Below are 14,589 nucleotides of genomic sequence, written 5' to 3' on the forward strand. Positions count from 1 at the left end.
CAAGCTACAATCTGTTATGAAGTCACAATGAATGTACATCCCAGTCAACACGTGAGATTGCGCGATATTACAGAGGTGCCACACTATTCCCATACCGCGATAACAGGGATTATATTGTAGATTATTGTGACCCACACATTCTAACAACATTATAAGTATCTTGTGAGCTCATGGTGACTTTACTGAGAGATCAGATTGTTGACTGGGATGTTTATGATCTCAATTAGACGGCATCAAATATCTACATCTAATCGCATCAAAATACAGTATTTACAGCAAACTGAATCAATAAAGCAAAACTATCAACTGTTTACAAATGGTCAGCAGAGTTAATTTACAATATTGACCGTTTCATGAGACGCACACATGGTTACGTGTCTGCTTCTGGATCACAAACATTGCTGTGCGGATTGAGCAGCCATGAAGGATCTGTAGCTAACATTTGCATTCCTTTCTTTTTACACAGTAACATTAGCTCAGTGGAATGGTTGATATGCTTTAGCTACGTCATTTACTGGTTATGTAAGGAATAATTGATGACGGGCCATTGAATTATAAGAAAATAATGCACACCCAAGGTGCAATCGCGTCGTGACGTTACACCGCGGGTGTGCATTATTTTCAAATAATTCAAGGACCGGAGTCAATTATTCCTCTTATACCACAGTTACCACAAACATTGCTCTGATGCCTATTTTTAAAGACATTTGACAAGGTAGGTGTGCAGTTATCAGAAATTAATGCATACCCACGGAACATTTCTCAGCCAATCAGAATACAGCATTCAACAGACCCGTGGTAAAATAAAAGAATAATCTACTCTAAAACGCTGTTGTTGTTTTTGATTCACTACGGGAAGACTGCTCCACGAAAGCTTTTTGTTTATGTTGTTGCCACTAAAACCCCTTTTACATTTACTACTATCTAAAGATAGACTGTTGTATGAACGTTGCACTATGCAATATTAGCTGAAAACAGCTTCTTCAACCGTTAACAATACTTCAAATAGAAATGAAAAAGTCACCAAATGAATCTAAATGTGCTCATCCAAACAAAAGTTAACTTTTTTAAAATCTAAAAATTCCCTTTTGCAGTGCAATTTCACTTAATATCATTAAATTTGATAGATTTTGTAAGGAATATGCAATACAGGACACCCATTTCACATTTCAAAATGTACTTTATATTATATTACAGAGCTTTTTATGCATTTAAAAATAAAAAAAATATTAATATTACAACTAAAAGTTTATTTGGCCATGCCAGAAAGCCAGCCTAATTTAAAGAGAGAGGGGGCTGCAGATTCCTCTTCTTGATTGGCTAACTGCCTAAAAAGATTTCCTGGCCGAAAGCTGTCCTCTGGAGCTGAAGCAGAAGGAGCCGCCTAAATGAATCATAGGGAATGACTTAAGTGAAGCATTTAGATTGGATTTGCATGTTATGAAACCATTGGGTACACAGCTATGAATTGTTTACACAGTAAGCAGAGATGCAAAGATGTCATTTGTTCTATATTATTTGCCTTAATGCTCAAAACACTGCTAAATATTTATATCACTATTAAGCATATCAGCTGATGCAATGAATGAAGTTCAGTGCATTTAATCTTGTAAATGCAAATCTATGCACTGCAAGCTCACTGCAAAAGCACCACACAACACAAGATCACCCGTTGTCTTGAGATCCTGTAGCTCTTCTGCTACTTCTCTTCAATGTAAAACTGAGAGCATCGGTAGAAAATGACTCATTTGCAAAGTCAGCCACAATGATAAAGAAAACACAATCTAATCTCTCGTTCTATAAACATCATTGCACAATGGTTTACTTTTCTTTGAAACATAGCAGTAAAGATATTCAATATGTATACACACTAAATAACTAACTTACCAGTCTAGTGATGTCTGCTCCATGTGTGGCTGATTTGGCTTTCCGAGTGTTCGTCATACTTAACGGCAGCAAGCCAAATCTTGGGAGAAGACATTAAAAAGAGGTAAGAATGCACCCTAACAACACTAAAGCAGACAGCATTAAATTAAATGGCTATAAAAGTATAACAATGGGTAAAGCAATAAAAAGGCACCCGATAGGAACTTTAAAATTACCTGATTTGGCTGCTGGCCAATGGAAGGATGTTGTATGGTTCCTGAGAGTTGATATTGTTAGTCCTAGTGGTGAACTGTTTCTCTGTGCCAGACAACAATCCTAGAAGAACCTAGAAGAAAGAAATGTATCAACATGAGAATACACACAAAACAAATTAAAATGCACAAAGGATGACAATCATTAAACAGGCAAACAAATACACTTACAGAAGTTCTTTGTGAGACTCGGTTCAGGTTGCTGTTCAGATGTGGAGTGAAAACATCCAAGTCGAATGGATCAATGTGACCTTCCAGGGAGTCACAGACCTGCTGGATCCTTAACAAACATCAGGGTTGAAAAAACTGTGTTAGATGCATGTCTACAAGTTATTGTACATTGTGCAATGATAGTCATGGCCATTTTCCATCCGTAAATGAAGAAGGATTATCATATGCACTTTTGCTCCATCTACAGATCTTTGACCAATGCAATATAGTTTGTTTTCTCAGTGTTGTTTGCAGGCCTGTGATCGTGTTACCTTGGGTCTTGCTGTGATCTGGAAGTCCTGCCCTCATCGAGACGTCCACCTAAAGTGACACTGACATACCGGAGGTCAAACAGCAACTGTAAAGCTCTGTTCTGGGTCATGGGGAAGGCTTCATCCTTGAGAGAGCGAGAGACAGACATACATAATTAAAAGAGAGAGAGTAAATATAACGGATTTCTTCCATAAAAAGTTAGATATAAGTAAGGGATTTAATCTATCACCTTACCTTGCTCTGTGTCTTCTGAGTGAGTTTTTCATACTCGCTCAGTACCTGATCCAGACATCCCCGCAAGATGTCCATTAGAGTGACCTTTGGTAATGCATGACCTCCGACCCGGTTGACCTCAAGGCACAGATGGAAGAGTAAAGACTGGACATACCATGATGGCTGCAGAGAGAGAGAAGATAAAAACAAAATCATTTATTTCATAGTAAAAATTATTCAATAATATCAATATTTGATTTTATTGTGAACTGATTCTTGTTGGCCAAATAATCCATTTATTCAATTTATTGGGATAGTTCACCCAAAAATGAAAATGTTTTCATAATTTACTCACTCTCATGTTGTTACAAATCTGTATACATTTCTTTGTTGTGCTGAACACAAACGAATATATTTTCTAATGCAGGAAACAGAAGCACCATTGACTTGACTTGAGGAAAAAATACTATATGGAAGTCAATGGTGCTCAAAACTGTTTGGTTACAAACACTGCTCAAAATATCTTGCATTGTGTTCAGCTGATGAAAGAAATGTAAACAGGTTTGTAACAACAGGAGTAAGAGTAATTTAAATTTGTATAAATGCTTGTGTAATGGAAGGACTATGGTTACGGTTACCTGTGCAGGGAGGCGTATTTTAGACATTACACTGTTTCCTGACTCCGTCTCCTCCTGTATTTCAAGCTCCTCCCAGTTTGTTGCAGTACCCAGGATGGAGCCGGCAGTTCTGGCATGCAGGGTTGCCGCAAAGTTACCCACAAGTGCCTAAAACGTATTCATAATTTTCAAACTTGCACCACACTGCAATTTTTTCAATTATTCATAAGTCCCACCTCTAACCAGAGCACAAAAATATCTTTAGTGAGTCACCTTAGTGAGTGCAGAGCTCCAGATCCCATACGCCTCCATGCTACAAGACAAAAGTTCCTCTTTCAGGCTGGTCCACTTGGCCAGAGCCGGGCTGACCTCGGATGCCCTGGCCGTGCTGCCTTTGCCCAACTTCTTGCCCTGTCGTGGCGTGCCTCTGCTGATAAAATCCACACCCCCTTGTTTTCCCAGAATGGATTGTTTTAAACTAGGGCACAGCTCGCCCATCGACTGGCACAGCCTGGCCATGAATAGCACTGAACCTAATTGACTGGGGCCGGCGGCCTTCGCCTGGGCATTTGCCAGCTCAGAGCGCACACTAGCTAGGGTGTCTTTCACACAGGCCAGGCAGTGATCTCTCAGAATCTCCTCCACCGCTCCGGCATCCATAAAGCGGTTAATGGGGGAGGTGGTCGTTGGCGGGACTATCTCCGATAGTTCCTTGTTGTTGTTGTTTTCAGAGGGTAAATAGTGCTGCAGATCATCTAGTTTGGCTTTGAGTTTAGAGTCCAGAGCGGAGCAGAACGATTGGACGCAGGGGGTGATGGCCTGTGTCTTCATGGACAGGCCGCTCTTCTGCTGCGGGCTACGTTGGGAGACGCTTACCCAGGCTGCGTCACTAAGCAGGTCCCCTTGAGACTCGGACCACAGGAAAGCAGCGACGTCGCTCTCGTACTGTGCACCCCTGCTGAAACTCCCAGCCGAAACCTGGCCGTGGAGATCCCGCAGAGCTGAGGACAAAAGCTGTCTTGAGCTGCTAGCGATCTCCTCTGTGCCCTCCTGTGTGATGGCCTGGATAGAGCAGGAAATTAAAGACTAATGATGCATTGTTTGCCAATAATAGCGTGGTCCTATAACATATAGGGGCGGTTTCCCAGACAGGGGGTATCATAGTCCAAGACTTAAATGCTTGTTTGAGCTGCTTTAATTTAAAAACACTAGTTTAATTTAAATGTAATTATTTTAACATATTTCGTTGACATCTTTTTGTTTTAAGATGCACACATGTAGTGTTTTTGTAAGATATGTTTGTAAAAAACGTTTTAAATGACCTAATATTTAAAGATTTAAGGTTGCGCTGGTGCATCATAGGACCAGAGATAGACGACAAGTTGTGGTTTAAAAGTGCTTTTTTTTCGCTATGACAATTGTTTCGCTAGATAAGACCCTTATGCCTCGTTTGGGATCGTTTAGAGTCCCATGAAACTGCAATTTTAAAGTGCATTAAAACTGTTAAGTGTTGGGGTCCATTAAAGTCCATTAAAATGAGAAAAATCCTGGAATGTTTTCCTCAAAAAACTATTTTTTCTCGACTGAACGGAGAAAGACATCAACATTTTGAATGACATGGTGGTGAGTAAATTATCTGGAGTTTTTTTTTTTTTAAGAAAATGGACTAATCCTTTAATAAGGCCTTGTCCTGGAAACCGACCCATAATCTACATATAACATTTGGGATATTTAAGTATGAACTATAAGTAAACACAGTAAAATATATAACACTGTACAATGACAATTTAATATTAAAATCTTATCAGTAAACAGTTAATGTTTGGTTAACAAGCTGCGGTTGTCTGTCAAGAAAATTAACTGGAATAAACATCCCTAAACAGGTCCACATAGTGCTTTCCTACCAGACACCAACTAGTTAAACTGGTTAAAGTGTTTATAAGCACCTGAAGTCTCTGCAGAAACAGCTGCTGCAAAAGGTCATCCCACAGGGCCAGAGGTCGCTCCAGGAGGCTCTGGCACACTGTGTTCCAGTGCTGACTGATGGATTCACTGCTGAGAAGTTCCCACACAGCATCTCGAATGGCAGCCAGACCCTTCAGACTCTTCACATAGACCAGCAGGCTGCTAACCCCACTGCGGATATCCTCCTTACAGCTACAACAAAACAATCAGCACCTTGAGAAATCGATCGAATGCAAATACAAATGCAGATCAATCTTAAAAACAGCACATACGTATCAATCCACTGCTGTAGTGTGTCTCTGAGCTGCTCTCTCTGTATTGGCTGTGCTAGTGTTCGAAGAGTAGGCTGGAAGTTCATTACTGAAGGAGGGAGGTGTTTAAACCAGCTCCCTGGACTCACCTCATTGTCCAGAACCTTCTTTTCTTTTCCTGCATCACAGAAAATGAAAAATGTTGGATGATGATGGTTTATTGGTTGAGTGTGAACACAATTTTGATTACCCTCACCAGTAGTGTTAGAGGTCACATTCTCCAAGGTGCTAAAAAGCAGGCCACAGCCCAATCCAGTGTCAGATATTTGGCCATCGGGTGGAACGTAAAACACAGCGTAAGCCTGGTATAGAGTGGTGACCAGCAGCTCCACCAAAGAACAAACCTGTGCTTTAACACCAGCACCTAAGAGAAGAACAGTGTTACTGTATATCTGTCCCATTAAGGAATTACGGTACAAACATTTCACAAATTCTATAAACAATGATACCAATTTGTGGAAAATGGGCATCCCCATTTTAAGCTTTAGTGAACCTAAGAACCCAACACACCATGCTGAGGCTGATTAAGCAGCTGCTGAATGGATGCTTTCCTAGCCAGCAGGAAGTCGGCGAGCGCCTGGCGAGGAGAGCTGTCCTCCAGGAGCATGGTGGAGACCAACGCTTCAGCGATCGCCTGATCCGACACTGCCCTGCCGCGTAGCACAGACTTACTCTCCAATAAGATCGTAGACCTACAAATGAAGACGGCAAGCTTTTAAGATGATCGAAGCCCAACAGAAAGGTATTCACAGATGTGTCGTTCCATAACATACCTGAAGTGACCGGAAGCTGCTACTTGGCGCACCAGGATGGGGAAGCGAGCGAGAACGGGACTGTAATGATGACCTCCGCCCTCCAAGTGTAGCTGACTGTGAAGGTGACAGCACAGCAGGTAGAGCTGCGTGGCTTGCAGGTATTGCGACGACTCCATGGAGCTCCAAATCCGCTCAGGGATTTCCAGTAGTAGTTTAATTTGTGATGCCATGGTGTAAAATTTTTCTTGGGATTGTTTCTGACCCTGCTAGGTGCACACACACAAATAGAAATATTTTGGCATTGAGGAACACGACACTGAGACCATTATATCACACATTTTGGTTGAACACTGAGCATTCCCACCCCCACGTGAAAAAAACATTTATTATGTTATGAACGAATGTTGACACAAGAACTTACCTCTGCCTTTCCACTGGACTGAGGGGTTGTTTTTGTCTGTTTAAGTTTATTGCAGTACCGGTACATGTCCTGAATGGACTGAACCACACTTTCCGAGCACTGTCTCATCTCACCGATCGTGTCAGCCGCATCGATTAGATCCCGATATCGTTCACCGACCATCTGTCGAAGTTCTTCCTTCTTCTGCTCGATCTCCCCCCGCACTTTCCTCTCGATAGCACGAATCTCATCGGTGCTGTATCGGTCAAACAAAACGGTTGGGTCTTTAATTTCAGACACCCTGAGAGACTGGGCTGGTACCGTAGCCATATCTTTAAAACTGGTCTGACATCTGCAGAAATAAAACCCGGAAGCACGACCGTCTCTCCTTCCACGTAAACAAAGGGTCAGATGTCATTGCTCGAAAAAAACTAACGCAGCTCAAGGGTAGGTGAATTGAAACAGCGCCCTCGTTAGTGAATGTGTGACATTACAGCATGCCTTAAAGGCAATGCCAAAGTCCCTTTGAGTAAAGCCATCGCACACGGGGGACATATTTGCAACGCCCCTGACGGATTTTTTACTAAGATGACAGTAAAACAATATTTTTTAATCAGAAAATAAAACACGACATCTACTGTAACATTAAGCTAAATTAACCTAAAATACAAATTTTCAGGATGCTCCAGCTACTGCGCATGTGCAAGTGTTAGTAGAAAGTGCTGCGTATAGCTCCTCCCCTAAGGAAATCGTCGGTTGGTGATTGGCCTTTTTCACTGAAAGGCGGAACTTCCTTCCAGCTTTGCACTTTTACCCATTCATAGCAATAGAACTGCGTCGATTTTTATTTATGTAGTCTTTGGCAAAACCTCAAAATTGGTCAGTTTATTCAGTTTGGATGTGAAATATTCACTGCATGTCATCTATAGCCTACCAATTGTGTATTGTGCAATAATTAATCTGCATGAAACCAACTTAACGTTAAAACGCAGTTGGCTTGACAGTTGGTAGTGTGTTTTATGCAATCATCACATCTGTGCTCTTCCGCAATCTATTTGAGCGATCTTTCACGAGCTGCCCATGACAGGTGTAGCGCAGTAACCCGGAAATAAGAAAAAGGAAAACAACAGGTGAGTGATCGATACATATGTTATGAAAGATATATTAAAACTATTTATAAAGTAGAAATAAGCAATACATTTGAATTAGAAAGGTATTTTTTATAACATACGACTAATCTACATGAAAGATTGATGTAGAGTTTCTTCATGTTCGCCATGGTACGATTACAAGGAAACTGTTGAATTTAAGGTATTAAAACAATTTAACACAAAGCTATATGTCATTGATCTAAAAAATACCGTCTGAATAAATGAAACTATAAAGTGAGAACTGGAACCACGTCTTTATAGTTTTAGCAGCTGGTTAGCTGGTCCCAGCTAACAATTTTAGGTTACTAGAATAAAACCTAAAAAGAATCTTCCTACAACTTTATTGTTTGGTTATTATATACAAATAAATTGTTTAATTTTAAATAATTCCTAAAGAATTTGTTTTATTTTCCACTGGTTGAATTTGGATCCAAGTACATTTCTATGTTAGACATGCTTGTTTTATGGACATCTAGATTTTAAACTAGATTTTTTTGTCATAGTGTTGTATTACCAGAATACATTTACTACCATCTAGGTATCTTTACACTGAAGTCATGGATAAGAGCGTTCAACAGGATTTTGAGAACCAGTTCAATGATGTGGTCTCAAGGATAGAGTCCAAGAACTTCTTTCAGTCGGACTGGGACATTGCCTCCTTTGCCGTTTTCTTCATCTTTATAGGCAAGTTATCATGTAAAATTGCTCACAGTAAGGAATTATGAGGAGTTTACCTAATAAAGACAATCTTACATGTGTTTTTCATAATAGGCATGGTCCTTTTGCTTGTTATCTTGGTTCTTATCCGCTGCTGTTGCTGCTGCTGTTGTGATGAGAAGGTGTGTTGTTTCTAACATGTTACTGGTGTAACTTAAAAGATAATATACCTTTAGATAAATAAAAATACTTCTCATGACATTTTTACCAACAACTGTTTACACATTACAGCCAAGAAGACAGAAGGTGGGCATCGACAACATGGGCATGGAGCCATGATCTTCCATAAAAAAGAAACAACTACATGCAAATCACACAAAATAATACACTAGTTGAATTAGTAAGTTACTAATCACTCTTTATACTTGCACAAGTAACTGAAAATCGTAGAAATTGTAGATACTTCTTTAAGGATGATAAAAGTGAAAGATATTTCCTTATTATGTCAAACATCTATTTAATATTTAGCCAGGGGTTGTTAAATCATACTCTACAGAAGTTGCACACTGAATGTTGGACTATTTGCATGCCAAGACAAAATCATTTCTTTTGACATTTCATTTTGAAAGAATTGGTTGGATAATCTGTAACCTAGTTATCCGAGATTCTACTTAGCCAACACCTTATACTTTACTCAGCCATACAAGATGTGTTGGATTTCTATTTTTCTGACTGATAAATCTGAAATGTACAGTGCACTTTGAGATTTTTCATATTTTTATATTTAAAAATTTGAAATAGCTCACTTTATTGATGTATAAGAATAGCAGAAACTATTGTAACCAATGTTTTACTTATGGAAACATTTTTAGAGTGTACTACATTATTTGTATAAATTAAGACTTTGTAAGCCAGTGGTTCTCAAACTTTTTGGTGTGCCCCCCCCAAAGAATATTCATGACATAAAACAAATCTCAAACTTAGAATTAAATCAAAACATTAAATGATACAACATAGTGCTTTTGGTAAGTAGCCTTACTTTTCTGAGGTTAAATTACTGAGAATTAACAATAAATAAATGTATCTATAAAAAAAATTTAATATAACTTGGGCCCCCTGGCACCATCTCGCACCCCCCAGTTTGAGAACCACTGTTATAAGCAATAAAATGACAAAAACAAATGCTGAAAACTCTACTTTTTGGTTGCCATATAAATGCACAAAATAAAATGCCTTTACAATTCACATTTGTTGCATATACATCGTAACAAAATTATTTTCAAACTGTGGGTCTGGACACACTTGTGGGATATGGTGGGTCGAGCAAAGTCATTTTGCTGTTGTGGTGAATGACACAAAAACAGTTTAGTCTAATAAATGACTATGATTTTGATAAGATATCATACATTTTTATATTTAACTTACATTTTATTAATAAAATGACAAGGAAAATAAAAACTACTCAATTAATTAAGAGGTAAAACGTGTATAAAATATTTCCATAAAAAATATATTGGTGGGTCCTGAGATAGATTATACCTATTTGAGTGGGTCGCACAATTAAAATTTTAACTTGAAACAGATATCTAAAGAAAAAAGTAACAAATAAGCAAAATAGTGTTCATATAGTATGTTTATTGCACAAAATACTATTAAGCAAGAAATCATTAAAATGGCTTGCCAGTTTTCATTAAATAGATATCTAAATTACATCACTGAAATCACGAAGGACACAACTTAAGTGCATTTAACAGGAAATAACAGAAAACATCAATAAATAAAGACCAAATAAGAAACAATCACATAGAAACCTATAACAAATCTGTAGGCAGACTTCAGAACGGAACTCAAAGCATCAGAAAAAAATATGTAATGACTGCTATTATAAATGCCACGTATGGCTCCATAATGATATTATCTTCAGGAATGTGTAATGTGATAATAAAATGCTGGAATATGAAAGACTAATCATACCACTGTTGAGATACAGTGGCAAATACACTGCTGGTTATTAACGCACATTGATATTCAAGCATAGTGAGGTTTATGATAATGATCTTAATACATTTAGTTTGTTGCATTGACAATGGTCCCGGTCCCAGATATTACATAAATATCCCATAAGCGTATACTATATAGTGTTCGGGTTTTAAACGTACAACCCCAGGACTCAAGACAAAAACAGAGGTATAAAGAATGTATAGAGGTCTCTCAACAAATAAAAGAAGAAGACCTTTTAACAAATAGGAACATTAACTTTGTGTAGCATTTCGTTTAAGCTTAAATAAGCAAAACAAATAAATCAACACTGACATAAACAACAAATACTGTACGAACACAAAGGAACAAATTGTCTTTGAATGCCTTCGTCTGAAAGCTTGTTTCAAATGAACGCATTCAACATTTGTTCTACATGCACAACCCACTACACTTGTTGCATTACACATACAGTAACAATAACCTTTGTGTGCTTCACGTAAATAAACGAAACACACATATATATATTTAGTCATATAGTAAAGGTCACAAGACATCACTTCGTTGAACCCGTTCACATTTTTGTTCCTAATGCATCCTAGAGCATAATAATATATTATAGTTCATGTTTTGGTCAGATACATACAACTTAAAAGGGTCTGTAGTTCCAGAAACTAGAGAACACGGAAATCTGCAAACAAAAAAGCAAATTCATCCTGTATTAAAAAAATTAATTGTATTCATTTACATACCAAACCAGGCTATTTCACCATCTAAATACAAAAATGTTATCATGACAATGACTATGCAGGTGATTTATAATGACTACCGTTTCGACAGGCCACACCCACCTTATCTTTGAGCTGCTGACAGAGTTGCAGGGAAATGGTGAAGAACACCAGAGTGTCATTCAGCCACGGCACCACACACTCCACCTTATGCACATGACTGACCTCAAACTTAGTGTTGTTGTATTCACTGAAAAGAAAGAAATCAATAGAGAAAGATACTTAATCAAACACACTCTTTGAAATGATATGCATTACACGTTATGAGACTGTCTGCAAATGTTGCAATATGAAAGAGGAAATGTGAGCACTTACAACATCGCTCCTGGATTATGCAGCACTGAACTTCCTGCTGGTTTGAAGTTCTTACACAGAATAAAACGATTTTGCATTTGTCAAACAAGATGATCTGAATGCTTTCGAATGCTATATTTGACCGATTCTAACAGAATTGGTACCTTGGTAGTGTTAGGCTGCAGTACATGTAGCTGGTACACCGTCAGACACAGTTTGCTTAGATTTATGTAGAAGTTGACCATCACGTCCCCAGGCATTGGAGGTGTGAACATTCTCTAGTAAGAAGATACAGAGATACAACATTACGTGGAGATTTGCAATAGATGCTAGCTAAAATTGTGATGATGAACCACAAACTAACCATTAAGCCGCTGGAGGCGAGCTCAGGAAGAGTCATGCTGGCTGGGGTGGTGAGTCTATTACGGGCTCGGGTCAGTTGTAGCATCACTGCATCCATAAGCTGAAATACACGCAACAGCTTGCTTAGGGATCGAGTAGCTCAATAGTACTACCAATGGAAAGGTCATGGGTTCGATGCCAAGATGACACGTACTGATTGATAATCTGTACAGATTCATTTGATTGTAAGCCACTTTGGATAAAAGCATCTGCTCAAATACACAAATATTGCCAAACCTACGGTTTTAAAATTTGGGATATTTTTATAGCCATAATGAAATGTGTATTTCTCTATATATATTGTATATTTTGGACAACCCATTTTTAGACTATTAAGAGAACACAATGTACAAGGCTAAAAATGCCTTGGTATCGAAAAAGGTGTCGAAATCCTTTGACAAGAAAAAACTTGCACTGCACAACAGGTTCAGCTGTATTTATGGCTTACCAGGACATTTAGTGCAGCAAATATGTGTGACAAACCTAAAATAGCTTCCAGATGACAAACCTTATTAACTTCAGCCCCAGTCCTGAAATAATAACTCTCATCGCGGCTGCTTAGTAACTGCAGAGCCTGGTTCACGTGGTTTCGAGCATCTTGGATCTGAAATGGGGCAGGGTGGTTTTAACATTTCTATTTGTAAAGGAGTAAAATCAGCCTTCAAACACGATTATAGGCAGATCTTGCTTTGATTAGATTTAGTAAAAAAAAGACACAAAATACCTGCTGCAATTTCCACTGTTTATCATCTCGGAATGCAAAGTGCATGACTTGACTGCTCTTTGCAACTTTGATATTAACATCCTGCATAAAAAAATTGATTTTTAATTGTGAAACACTTCATTTGTTTGTTTGTTTGTTGTGAAACACTTCATTTGTTTTTTGTTTGTTTGTTGTGAAATACATACAGCTTGAGTTAGAGCTTCTCCTTGTAGCGTCAAGACTCCTTTAACTTGGTCCATCCTTGTAAAATACAAACAGTATTTATATGAAATAAAAGCTCTTTCTCTACTGTGTTATAAGTAGCTTCAAATTTCATACTCATTCTTATTAAATAACAATAATTGACAAATAGATTTTTGTATCTGGCTACATTCTGTATAGTTTAAATCTATATAAGTATATATATTACTAGAAATCATATTTCCTGGAGCTTACGTAGAACTGCCCAGAATGAAATTCTCTTGTTTCAGTTGTCCTTCCAAACATGGCGATGGCATTGAAAACCGCCTTGATGCCTCCTTTGGTGAAACCACACAAACTTTGTGTAATTAGTAATCGACTTGCACAATACAGATTTTTTGATATACAAAACAAATGATGACTGGACTTGCCTTCAAAATGTCCTGCAGCTGTTTCAGCACTGAATGCACCTCTTCTTTAAGCAGCCAATTAAACTCTTCCTCCTAAAAAGCACAACCTGAAAGCCTCAGTCCACTTTCATTCATGAAAAGTATTATAGACCCATCATTATTTCAAATTTCTGTTACACTAGAGGTTGAACACCATAAAAGGTAAGTCAATAGCCAATAGCTGTGTTTGACTTCATGCTGATGATGTCATCCGCCGATCGATGTGACGTCAAACACCTCTAATGATTTTTCTTTTTTGGTCGATTAATGCGTTTAATTCTGTTGTCTCTCTAAAATAGAAAATAAAGTCAAAACTATTTAAAAGACCCGTGATGCATTTTGTGTCGTATCGCGTCACAACATCAAAAAAGGTATTGATACCGCGTGACAAATCAGTGTTTAGTTGAAATTGTAAAAGCATTTCTGGACACAGATTATTTTGGACTTTGCCCCACTAGCGTAAGCTGTTCTGCAAAACTGTATGCACAAGCAAGTCCAGTAATTAAAGTAAACAATATTGTTATTAACAATTGTATTTGCAATGCATTTGAAATGATGGTGGCCACGCATTTGTTTGTTTAATGTCTGGTTACGTTAGAAGTAACAAACACAAATAAATGTCTTTACCAATACAGTCCTCTCTGCTTGACTGGCGGCGGTCATCTTTAGTTCCGACAGCGTAGACCGATCTGATCCGAGCATTACCAGTCAATGTTGTTGAGTATGAAACGTGTTTAAAATAACTCGATAAGTCCGTTATTTAGTATGAATAGTGAGACGATCCCTCATAAACAATAATCTTTGACACCGCCTCCCTCTCACTCTAACTTCCGGTTGGTGTAACAGCGAAATATTCCGGGTTAGAACCTTTAATATCAGAGCGTTGACGCAGCAAAATATACAGTCGTGCTCAAATTTAATCAAAACAAGGCCATTTTTTTTTTATAAATATTGTGATTTTTCATTTGGCGAATGACTGGAAATGGCCCAAGAAAGTGATTAGAGATACTAATAATTTTTTTAATGACAATATGTTTCATGCCCAAAATTATTCATACCCTGTGGCAAAGCAATACAAACTTTTT

The 14,589-nt window shown here is 38.2% G+C and overlaps 3 protein-coding genes across 7 annotated transcripts; 1 reads left to right on the forward strand and 2 right to left on the reverse strand.

Annotated features, from left to right (window-relative positions):
• Nucleotides 1-1,160: 1,160 nt before the first annotated feature.
• On the reverse strand, nucleotides 1,161-7,292 carry cog1 (component of oligomeric golgi complex 1). Of its 3 annotated transcripts, XM_073814001.1 has the most exons (15): nucleotides 6,904-7,291; nucleotides 6,501-6,748; nucleotides 6,238-6,419; nucleotides 5,924-6,091; nucleotides 5,689-5,845; nucleotides 5,398-5,608; nucleotides 3,725-4,513; nucleotides 3,473-3,619; nucleotides 2,856-3,017; nucleotides 2,621-2,745; nucleotides 2,310-2,418; nucleotides 2,103-2,212; nucleotides 1,888-1,966; nucleotides 1,670-1,720; nucleotides 1,161-1,384 (listed from the first exon to the last, which is right to left on the reverse strand). In XM_073814001.1, exons 1-14 carry the CDS (start codon nucleotides 7,210-7,212, stop codon nucleotides 1,700-1,702), a joined length of 2,817 nt encoding a protein of 938 aa, XP_073670102.1. In that variant the 5' UTR covers nucleotides 7,213-7,291; the 3' UTR covers nucleotides 1,161-1,384; nucleotides 1,670-1,699. The 3 variants fall into 3 exon arrangements, with proteins under 3 accessions (XP_073670102.1, XP_065111631.2, XP_065111630.2); XM_065255559.2 differs by lacking the exon at nucleotides 1,670-1,720 and having other exon boundaries at nucleotides 6,501-6,745; nucleotides 6,904-7,292; XM_065255558.2 differs by lacking the exon at nucleotides 1,670-1,720 and having other exon boundaries at nucleotides 6,904-7,292.
• A 418-nt stretch (nucleotides 7,293-7,710) lies between these two features.
• On the forward strand, nucleotides 7,711-9,935 carry smim22 (small integral membrane protein 22). 3 transcript variants are annotated; one of them, XM_073814002.1, is made up of 4 exons: nucleotides 7,711-8,012; nucleotides 8,584-8,717; nucleotides 8,805-8,872; nucleotides 8,982-9,935. In XM_073814002.1, the coding sequence occupies exons 2-4, from the start codon at nucleotides 8,591-8,593 to the stop codon at nucleotides 9,027-9,029; spliced, it is 243 nt and encodes an 80-aa protein (XP_073670103.1). In that variant the 5' UTR covers nucleotides 7,711-8,012; nucleotides 8,584-8,590; the 3' UTR covers nucleotides 9,030-9,935. The 3 variants fall into 3 exon arrangements, with proteins under 3 accessions (XP_073670103.1, XP_065128319.1, XP_065128235.1); XM_065272247.2 differs by having other exon boundaries at nucleotides 7,712-8,012; nucleotides 8,537-8,717; XM_065272163.2 differs by having other exon boundaries at nucleotides 7,716-8,012; nucleotides 8,572-8,717.
• A 370-nt stretch (nucleotides 9,936-10,305) lies between these two features.
• rogdi (rogdi atypical leucine zipper) lies at nucleotides 10,306-14,346 on the reverse strand. The gene is made up of 11 exons (XM_065271957.2): nucleotides 14,132-14,346; nucleotides 13,487-13,558; nucleotides 13,311-13,393; nucleotides 13,061-13,115; nucleotides 12,876-12,956; nucleotides 12,660-12,755; nucleotides 12,114-12,212; nucleotides 11,914-12,027; nucleotides 11,771-11,820; nucleotides 11,519-11,645; nucleotides 10,306-11,358 (listed from the first exon to the last, which is right to left on the reverse strand). Exons 1-11 carry the CDS (start codon nucleotides 14,204-14,206, stop codon nucleotides 11,317-11,319), a joined length of 894 nt encoding a protein of 297 aa, XP_065128029.1. The 5' UTR covers nucleotides 14,207-14,346; the 3' UTR covers nucleotides 10,306-11,316.
• Nucleotides 14,347-14,589: the final 243 nt, after the last annotated feature.

This window comes from Paramisgurnus dabryanus, chromosome 3 (assembly GCF_030506205.2).
Source record: "Paramisgurnus dabryanus chromosome 3, PD_genome_1.1, whole genome shotgun sequence".
Taxonomy (NCBI): Eukaryota; Metazoa; Chordata; class Actinopteri; order Cypriniformes; family Cobitidae; genus Paramisgurnus; species Paramisgurnus dabryanus.

Bases quoted from the DNA above. Each gene is read 5' to 3' on its own strand.
- rogdi (XM_065271957.2), bottom strand. From the start codon at position 14,206: ATGCTCGGATCAGATCGGTCTACGCTGTCGGAACTAAAGATGACCGCC. The intron at 12,957-13,060 runs GTATGTATTTCA...TTTTTTATGCAG, and splicing joins GAGAAGCTCTAACTCAAGCT to GATGTTAATATCAAAGTTGC. The intron at 12,028-12,113 runs GTTAGTTTGTGG...TCTTCTTACTAG, and splicing joins TCGCCTCCAGCGGCTTAATG to AGAATGTTCACACCTCCAAT.
- cog1 (XM_065255558.2), bottom strand. From the start codon at position 7,212: ATGGCTACGGTACCAGCCCAGTCTCTCAGGGTGTCTGAAATTAAAGAC. The intron at 6,092-6,237 runs GTGTGTTGGGTT...TTCTTCTCTTAG, and splicing joins GCTTAATCAGCCTCAGCATG to GTGCTGGTGTTAAAGCACAG. The intron at 4,514-5,397 runs GTGCTTATAAAC...TGCTCTATCCAG, and splicing joins TGTTTCTGCAGAGACTTCAG to GCCATCACACAGGAGGGCAC.
- smim22 (XM_073814002.1), top strand. From the start codon at position 8,591: ATGGATAAGAGCGTTCAACAGGATTTTGAGAACCAGTTCAATGATGTG. The intron at 8,718-8,804 runs GCAAGTTATCAT...TTTTCATAATAG, and splicing joins CGTTTTCTTCATCTTTATAG to GCATGGTCCTTTTGCTTGTT. The intron at 8,873-8,981 runs GTGTGTTGTTTC...TACACATTACAG, and splicing joins GCTGCTGTTGTGATGAGAAG to CCAAGAAGACAGAAGGTGGG.